We start from the raw sequence: 10403 nt of genomic DNA, 5'->3' as shown, positions 1-10403 counted from the left end.
AGAATACAATAGGGGAGGGGATGACCACACCTATAAGTGAGAGGAAGGGGGAGACAGTGGGGTGAGGGGTTCACCTATGGGGGGAAGGGGGTGATACCATGGCACAAAGGGTCTTAGCAGGAAGGAGCCTATCTGGGGGGAAGGGTTCACAAGCCACTTGTTCAGGTCTCAGTGAAACAGACAGAGTACACATCCAAAATGAGTTGCAGATACAACATAGGAGTTAATGTCTTTCAACAACAGAATAGCAATATTTCCAGTTCCATCAGTGCATACTACACAGCTGTCATATGGCAGAGTACATACTACACAGCCATCATATGGCCTTCATTTATTGTCTAAACAGAGAAAAACAGAAAGCTCAGAATACCCTATACATGTCGAGGATCCTCCCACACACTGTTTGTTTACAAATATAGACATAATGTGCAGCATAATGCTATTTCTTAACCAATTAAATCTCCAAAACAAGCGAGAGACAAGCGGCCTGCTTTGACGTGCACGATTGCTCTATAGGATTCCATTGTATAGCTGTTTTGCAGTTGCTGGTTTTTATCATTCTAACTCAATAGTGGACCAATTTCAATCGTTAATTGTCCCTAGTAAAAACTTGGACCCAAAAAGATCTAAAAATAGGGCCCAGGTTAAAAATATCTGGAGTTTCCCTTTAACACGAACATGTACAGCAGGGGTGTGGCCAGGCCTATGACACCCACCCAGTTACAATGCATCATTTAACTATTTAATAAAATGCATAATTTAACTATTTATTAAAATGCATCATTTAACTATTTAATGAAATATAATTATATTCATTATAAATAATGTAATTGTGAACAGATATAAAGAAGATAAAGAAAAATGTTCTGAACTTCGGAATTCTTCATGAATTTGACTGACACCAATATTAGTAATAGCAAGCAGAACTTCAACAAAAGACATGCTATCACACAGGAACACTGAAGATGTCAGGCTCACTCAGGGATTGAACCCGAGTCGCTGGATCTGTGAACCAGCGTCTTCGCCAAGTGAACTAGTAGAACCCAATTGAAAGATGTTGTCAAAAATTGTACATTATTTATTTTCACAGTTCGAAAAACACAAAAGGTACTTCTGGAGGTAAAAATCCCAAAACAAAGGAGATGGAGGTGTAAGGTAGTGGATGTGCCACGCCGCTAGGCAGCGCGTTCGGTAAATTATAACTTGTTTGCTGTGATGTTGTTTGTACTTCGGGGTGACCCGTAAGTTTCATGAGTTCTGTTGTCAGAGATGCCATGAGTGAGTTGGAGTGTGTGTGCTTGATAAACGAGATAGCTGATGTGCTGAAGATAATAAATCTCGCCACCATTACGAAACCTCCTCCTCGTCTCCCGTGTCGAATCCTTTGGACGCCCAACCATCCACCAACATAGATCACATACAACACAACGCAGAGTTGCAGCGGGCCGTTGGATAAGTGGAGAGAGAGGGTTACAGAGGCAAAAGGCAAAAGGCAACAAACTCAGGAAACTACAAAAGGTAGCTCTTGCTCTAAAGGCGGAAAAACTAAGAACTTAAACACAGAAGGTAACTTTGAGAAGCAACACTTCCAAAATGCGGCTGAGAACCGCGTAACGATACAATACTAGTAACATGAGACATGAAACCTAGAGAAGTACTTGAGAGTACAAACTTGCCTTGCAAGAAATGACCAACGACCCAACAAGAGTGCACAGGTATTTATACCCTGGCCAGTTGAGACAAGTGGTAAACACAACATGCAAAACAGGTGAGGGCACAACATGGGAAACAGGTGAGAAGACACAATGGGAAACAGGTGAGAAGACACAATGGGAAACAGGTGAGAAGACACAATTGGAAACAAAGACACATATGAACACAAATAACCACCGTAATAATAAAGTCAGTAATAATGTATTTTGGCCACCAGAGGCCGCCAATATCCCAAATTGTGGCAATGAATGCCACAACTCGTGACAGGAAATGCCTATGACTGCAACCCAGGTAACACAAAAGCATTGTTAAGTCTTTTGGCCACACATAGTGGCAAGTGTCCGTAAGTACTTAGGAAGTTCAAATGTAATAATCTGATGAGTAAAATACTTACATGAAGAGAAAAAAATGCACCAACTAAAGGTGAAATTAAAGGTTACTGTGTCGATACTGCAGAACTTCTTATTCTCTTATAAAAATGTACTCATAGTTTTCTTTGCTCTTCTACATAACAATATATGATAGTGGGAATCCGTTATTTGTACATGCTTGCATTGGATTGACAGAATCGACGAAAGTGCATCTCTTGTTTTCCTGGATCACAGTTCGCCAACTGTTGTTTATAAGCAGATCTTCACTAATGCTGGAAATGCCTGTGACTCAAAAACAGGTAACTGAAAAGCACAGTTACAAGGTAAATACTGACACTTTCTCAAGATAGATAGAGATAAATAATGTAATTGTAAACAGCTTGAGATAAAGAAAATTGTTCTGAACCTCGGAATTCTTCAGGAATTTGACTGACTGTTGATCTACGAGAGCCTAATAGATCAGTTGTCATTGATAGCCACCCCTTGCTGCACATAGAGGAAATGTTCCATGAACTGAGGGGGGCTCAGATGTTCTCTACTATAGACTTACAAAATGCTTACCATCAAATGCCGTTGCACGTTGAGAGTAGAGACCTGACTGCCTTTATCACTCATGAAGGGCTATTCCGTTTCACCAGAGTACCATTCGGATTAGCATCTGCACCAAGCGCATTCCAGAGAATGATGTCTCAGATACTGGCTGGATTGAAAGACGTCCAGTGCTACTTGGATGACATAATTATATATGGAGAAACTCTTGAAACACATGAACAACGCCTCAAAGCTGTGCTACATCGCCTAGATAACAGTGGCCTTAAACTCAACATGTCAAAGTGTCAGTTCAGAAAGACTGAACTTCCATTCCTAGGCCATGTGATATCTGCGTCGGGCGTACAGCCTCTCCACAGGATGCTGATACGCTACGCTCATTCCTGGGGCTCACCTCCTTTTACTCCAAGTTTGTTCCACGCTACGCTGTGGTGGTGGAACCACTCCGTGCTCTGTTGAGAAAAGACAGCACATTCAAATGGACTGACGAAACTGAGAAAGCTTTTTGTCAGCTTAAGGAACTGACAATTACTAGCCCAGCCCTTGCTTTATTTGACCCGATGCTGCCTACTGTGACTATGGCATTGGTGCTGTACAACTCCATGGCGACACTGAAAAGACAATTGCTTTTGCATCACGTACTCTTACAGACTGTGAAAGGCAATACAGCACAGTCGAAAAGGAAGCTCTTGACCTATTTGGAACCTGACATGGAGATGATTGCATTAGTGTCTGATGATTTTGCTACCATTACTATGGAAGCAAAATAGGTCATCACATAGAAAGGAACTCAGTGTTAGTGCAAGTAGCGAACATTCAGACTGTGAAACCTATGAAAAGTGACAGTGGTATAGATATACAGACAGCGTTCACAGCCTGCTAGTCAGGATTTTCTTTTGTACCAATTCTTGGAAAATCCTCGGGGGTAGGATTTCCCTAATAGGACCTAATTGTTTTGTGGTCAATTTATCTTCATTAGTCCGCCGACTAAAAGGAGTTTCTTTCAAAGAGCGAATCGAGTTGCTGCACTGAACGTTAGCCATCATTACAGAATGTGACGTGATCAAAGCCGTATGACGTCCTCCGTTACGTAGCACGGTGGGGCGATCCCTCCCGGAAACCATAGAGATTACATTGAGAGCCCTGTTTTGTGAAAAATAATTTATTTAACATGAGTCTATGAGAGAGGTCTGGGGTTTTCATTTTGCCCAAAATCGCCCCAAAAAGGGGCGGGACCATTTGAAGCACGACTTTAGCCTGATTGGACAATGCAGATAAGATGGTCTAGTGGTAGAATCGGACTTAAAAAAAAAAATCTCCTTTTCCTGTTTGGCAGTGCGTCGCCAAAATCGCCCTTATGGACAAACCACCCCTAGTCAAAAGGCATTTGGTGCACAGTGTGAAAATAGTGTTAGTGTTCAGATGCTTTCAGTAAACACATTATCTGTGAATATCATAGGGGTGTCACGGGACATCTGGACTCAGGTTTCAGGGCAAGCAGAGTTTATTTGTGAAAACAGCCAGGGTAGACAGGGAATAACTATGGCTCTAAACTAAGGATGACCTAAACCAATACACAGATTCAAAACTAACTAAACTAAGGTCCTCAGCGTCTAACGCTGGAAAAACACAAATGGGGAATCACTCTTAATCTGAACAAAGCATGAAACTAAACAAAACATACAGAGCATGAACTGAACTCAGAACTAGAGTGTCTAACGCTGGAAAACAGCTATTGGGGTTAACTAACAGTGCAGGACATTAACTCAAAACAGACTCAACATAAGGGAACACTAGCGCGCAAGGGCACGGGGCAGGGCTGGGAGTCACTTAGACCTAGTATACTCGTTAGCAGGGAAACCTGCGCTCAGGAGCGTGGAGCTAAACAGTCAAGACCTGAGGTCAAGAGCACGGAACCGGCTGGAGAGGGATCCAACGGAAAAGGCATTTGCTGTAGCCGGAATACAGCGGACACGAAGATCACAGACGTGGTAGTCCAGGAGACGGAATCCTGGAAGCATTGGAAGTGATTGAAGCTGGTCGTCTAGGGCAGTACATTTGTCTATTCAAATCGAGACCAGACATCAGAGCGAGGGGAGTGAAGAGTATAAGTAGGGACGTGACAGGTGTGTGTGATTAGTGAATTGGAGAGGTGAATGACGTGCAGCTGGTAGTGCAAACGTGATTGATGATTTGAATGGGGTGCAGCTGAGGGAGTGCAGGTGGGAGTGTGCTGAAGGGGGCGTGGCTGGAGCGGATGTCAGCGCAGACGTGACAAGGGGAAGCATATTTGCATAATTCCTAATTCTCTCTCGTGTCAATGCCTGTTTCCATGATGCACCCCCACCCCCCACCCCCCCCCAACCCCCCAAACTCCACCTCAACAAAATCACCTCCAGCTGCTCTTAAATAGCTCCCTGCACAAGGCATTTTCCCAAAACAAGCCAAGTACTGCAATGGCACACACCACCCTTTTCTTCTTAGCCCTCCTGGGATGCCTGTGTCTGGGCCTGGCGTCTGGAATGAGAGGGGATTCAGACCTGACTGTGGAGCTCAGGGAGCTGAGGGTCCTGGTCAAGGACATGGAGGCCAAGCTGAACGACTTCGGCACTAAAGACGGGAACCTGAAAGCCCTGGAGACACGACTGAATGCCATGGAGCAGCAGGTGGAGAAACTCCAGTCTGAGGTGCAGCGTCTGGGGAAGGAGAACCAAGGTGATGTTTGACCTCAAGCTGGCATAGCATGGTAGATGGTGGATACCATTCAGAAAGAAATATTTGAAGGAGTTATATGTCGTGGTGATTTTACTTTAGTCAGGTTAGTTATCATGGCTCAGAATTTGAATGCAAAAGCCTCTAAACACAGACAGGTATTCCGTCACAGACTCAAAATAGTTACACATAGTCGTCTTGCTGTTATTACATACATTTTGTCTGTTGAATGTCCATGTGAAGTGCTACTTGATGCAGTAATGTTTAAAATGCAATAACACTTCATTAAACTAGTTCTTCATGCGTAAACAAGAGTTGGATGATACACATATCAGGTCAAACTGAGCCACATTGTATTTCTGAGTCAACTAAAGGTCAAATGAAGGGTTACTGTGTCAATACTGCAGAACTTGTCTGTTAATAAACTCCTAATATTTTACGTTTCTACATAATATTATAATTTAGTGGGAATCAATTATTTAACATGCCTGCATTGGATTGACAGAATCGACGAAGGTGGCTTTTTCTACATCTCTTTCGTCCTCTGGTGAGGTTTTCCTGGATCACAGTTCCCCAAATGTGGTCTATAAGCATATCTTCATTAATGCTGGAAATGCCTATGACTCCAAAACAGGTAACAGAAAAGCACAGTTACAAACCTAAATAATGATGCTTCTCGAGATAGTTAGTCTTTTTACCCAACTTAATATTACTTGTTCTTAAGTACTGTACGTAACATCTAATACATTGGCAACTACAAAACATACACTTTATTTAAGATTTAGGGTTGGGTTTAGTAAAATGTAAAAATATGCAGTTGCATTAGAAGAGAATAATATCATTTTTTGTCTTTCTCTCTTTCATATTCTTTTCCACCGTTTACTTCACCAAATGTATCTTTCTGTCACAGGAGCCTTCACTGCTCCTGTGAAGGGCCTCTACTACTTCAGCTTCAGCACGTTTGGCTACAACAACTTCCCGGGTGGCACTATTCTCAATAAGAATGGACGATTGATGGTCTCGACGTACGAGTTCAGCACCAGCAGCGATCAAAGTGACACTGGAGGGAACTCTGTCATTCTGCAGCTGGAGGCGGGAGAGAAGGTCACCATGACACTGCATAAATCCCATGTGTTCGACAATGACAACCACCATACCACCTTCAGCGGCTTTCTGCTTTTCCCCTTATAGATGAATTTAGTGGTCAAATTTCTCTTAACATGCTCAAACATACGCTTCTTGTCGCTGGCTTGGTAAACCTAGAGCTATGGATTCAGAGGATTCCTTTTTAGTTCCTAGTGATCTCAAAGCAAATTGAAAAAGTGTGTACCTGTACTATAGAAATATGATTATGCTTGCAATAAACAAACCATGGAAAATATAATACATGTCTACACCCTGTCTCTCAAGAAAAAAAGGGAAAACCGAAGATTTCTCCGACATCTGGGTATCCAATCTGTATTAATAAATTAACAAATAAATATATGAATGTGAGAGGTTAATAACAAGTTGATATTATTATGTTACACGTTTATATGGGAACCGCAAGAGCAGTTAACTCAGAGCTCTTATTGGTCAGTAATGGAAGTAATCACTGTGACGGACCGAGCCTCGGTTGCCGTCAAAAATGTGGGTTTGGCCCGAAAGCTCAGAGACAGAGTGAGGGTTTAACAATATATGTTTATTTATGCTTCCAATATCCTAGAGGACTGCTAAGCCTCTGAATTAGCAGAGGTCAAAAAGCAACAGTCTCCATATATATATCACCTGCTACGCCTCTATCTGCAGAGGACCACATTCAGCAGTCTAAAAACATAACAGAATCTGCTAAGCCTCTAAATGGGGTAGAGGACAACAATCAGCAGTGAAAGTACACAGAACCTGCTAAGCCTCTAAATGGGGTAGAGGACAACAATCAGCAGTAAAACAGTCTACATAGCAACACATACCTGACAAGACTAGACTAACCCAACCAGACAGCGCAATGAACATATATACCTGGCGGCCAGCACCATTTCTAAACACAGGGGTAGACACAACAAAACAAACAATACACAATGACAAGACAGACTCTCAAACATAAACATAGTACTCCTCAGTGTTCTAAACAACAAATAAATAACTAGGTAATAAAATAAGCACTTTAAGTATATAAAAACACTTTATCAAAATGGTCTGGCCCAGACCATTCCAGGTGTCCCCCCTGCCAGCCTAGGCAATTAGCAGAGTAATTAACAAGGACCCAAGGTAATCAGTTGTATGAGTGTTTGTGTGTGCGTGTGTGTGCAAACCATGTCTGTTTGGGTGCGCTAGTGGCTGCAAACATGGGGCCGGAGTGTACAGTTCATGTGCGGTCGCACCACGACCGTCACAATCACCCAAGGCAAGATATCCAGTATAGGAGATCCAGTCAAGGCAGCCAAGACTCCTGGGGGGTATTCGGGCTTAACCCTTTGAAGTCCACGCTCCCTGATTGGCCCACCTGAACATGGATTTCATGACATCATCTGTGCCATAGTAGTGCCGGCCACCACTCACATACAGCTTGTCTTCCAAAACAGCGACTTCATGACAAAACCTCGGCTCCTCTGGCAGCTCTGCGAGTAACCTCCACTCCACTGCTTTGATGACGCCTGTGTAGTGGAGGGAGTTGCGGAGGGAGTTGCCGAACCAAAGCTCTCTGCTGAGTTTGCGGTGGCCTAAGTCTGGAGTGATTCCATCCCCTCCCACCAGCACCAGGTTGTCCTTGGGCAAGTAGTCCCCGAATTGTCGTTGATCATCAACGTTGTCTGAACAAAATTCCTCCAGCATGGTCTTGTATAGCTTTTTCATGCTTTCTTGGGGCTGCTTGGTATTGGTCTTTGCTTCACTGAATTCCTTGAAAGTCAAAAGAGGAAATTTGATTGTGTCTATCAGCTCCCTGGCCTGTGTCACTCTCCGTCTAGGGTTGGCACCAATCCAGAACAAGACGGCCCACAACACAACAACCTCAGAGGCAGGGCCGGCCCTAGCACATTTGGCTCTAGGCAAGCTTCACTCCTGGCGCCCCCACCCCTTTTTTCCAACCGATTTTCAGCTAAAACGCCATTGCAACTTACAGACTGTAAGGCTGCATTTCTTTCAAATGAATACAACAACGATCGCAACGATGAGCAAACATTAATTAAAGAACAAAATCACTGAGAAAATGTCACGTCTGTGCTGAACTCCGCTCCGGCCACGCCCCCCTGTTCAATCCACACACACACACACACTCACGTCACATTCACTCGCTCATCTTCCCAGTCAGCTGCAAATAATGTCTTCTGTTCTGTTGATGGCTGGCAAACAACAATCTTGGAAGGTCTGGGTCACTTGTGGCACATATTATTCACTCATTTTAAGCCATCAATCTACCTCAGGGTGAACAAAATTAGCAATTATGTAGTTATTACGCATTTTGGTGTATTTGGACAGCCTGACATACTTTTTTCATTCCAAGATGCATAGCTCTTGATTAGTTGAATCATGTCTAATTAAACTGGCTAGCTCTCTACACCAAAACTAACTTTGTTATAATAACTCAAATTTCAATTTCATGACACATCGAAAATGACGCAAATTGCGGTACAGCTGAACTTGCACTATGTTTTGCTAAAGATAGTCTGATGTTTCGACTGAATGGCAATAACAAGGAATGTCACAGGTCACTGGCTAGCTAAATAGCAAGATTACATACAATCCATTGGCTAAAGTTGACACTTGGATTTTTACCAGTATTCCTCACTTATTAACAAGTTGCCGTGTTTGTCTTCCTTAATGGGTGTGCTATGCAACGAGTAAGATATGTGTAGTGTTGTTGCACTGGCTATTGGCTTTATATGTGCGCCCCTATTTTAATCATGTCTTTTTTGTATAATGTAGAATGAATGGACATATCATTTTTGATATACACGCCTCGGTAAAATCCTTAAAGAACTATGTGACAGGGAGTAGGAAAACTTTCAATGATAAGGTACATCTTTTCTTCTTAACTCCACTAGTTAAGTAATCCAGCTCGGGGCAATTCACGCATTCATGAACGTTTTCTTATCTGGAATTCATTCTAGGCTAAGAACAGGATTTAAGGATTTACCCTTCTCCTTGGCACGTTTCTCTTCTTCTTCCTTTCTTTTCTTCTTAAAGTGCGCCCCGGATGGCTTTTGCCTCTTCATTATTTCGATCTTCAAAGTTTCTTGAACACACACACACCAAACGCCTGACTGTGCTAGCATGTTCTGACAACACCAAGGAGGTAAGTACCCCTTCCGTTTTCGATTTTTGGCTAATTTTACCCTATGAGATATAGAAGGGGGCGCAAAAAAAACACAATTCTTGTTTTTTTTTTTTTTTTTTTGCTGGGCGCAGTTTTTTGCGCTCCCCTCTCAGTGGCGCCTGTAGGAAAAAACGCCCCTGCTCAGAGGGCACACGCAGAGTGTTACTCTGCAGGAATTTAAGCAGCTTGTCTCTGGGCAGGTCCTGGAATTTGGGGGTTGTGGACACATCCTGAAAGTGCCTGAGGACAAAGTCATCAGCAAAATGGAGTAACTCCCCTATCCTGTAGGCTTCGGCAAAGGATGCCACATCCAGGCAGGAGTGTGCGTCTATTTCCTGGTGGAGGAAGTCAACGCAGAGGGAAAGGGCAGGCTGGATCTGGAACTGGAGGGCAGCACAAACAAGATCAAAGACCCACCCCCAGCTGAGGACCAGAGATCCACTGTAGGAGCAAAGAAGGAACGCCTCCAGCTCTTCGTCTCAGAGCACCCGATGGGCTATAGGAAGGTAGTATATGAAATTAAATAGTATAGTATACTTTCTGAGGAGGAATGATACCCTGTCTGATAGTAACACATGAAATAGTTGCACAGTAAAGCTAGCATGTTCTTTGTTTACAGGTAATGTATGCTAAATATTATGACAGAATTGAACGGACGGACAGAATTTTAACTTTATCATACCATCTCCTAATTTACCTTACAGTCCCACAGCTAACTATTCTGAGGAAGAAATAGCAGGTGTATATCACTTCCACATTGTCTT

General features: G+C 43.0%; 1 protein-coding gene across 1 annotated transcript; it reads left to right on the top strand.

The window, feature by feature from the left end:
- Positions 1–5048: 5048 nt before the first annotated feature.
- LOC116224611 (complement C1q tumor necrosis factor-related protein 3-like) lies at positions 5049–6729 on the top strand. The gene is made up of 3 exons (XM_031584936.1): positions 5049–5348; positions 5851–5979; positions 6256–6729. The coding sequence occupies exons 1-3, from the start codon at positions 5090–5092 to the stop codon at positions 6534–6536; spliced, it is 669 nt and encodes a 222-aa protein (XP_031440796.1). The 5' UTR covers positions 5049–5089; the 3' UTR covers positions 6537–6729.
- Positions 6730–10403: the final 3674 nt, after the last annotated feature.

This window comes from Clupea harengus, chromosome 18 (assembly GCF_900700415.2).
Source record: "Clupea harengus chromosome 18, Ch_v2.0.2, whole genome shotgun sequence".
Taxonomy (NCBI): domain Eukaryota; kingdom Metazoa; phylum Chordata; class Actinopteri; order Clupeiformes; family Clupeidae; genus Clupea; species Clupea harengus.
Note: the sequence above shows the minus strand (reverse complement) of the source record. Positions and strands in the feature narration are given on the sequence as shown.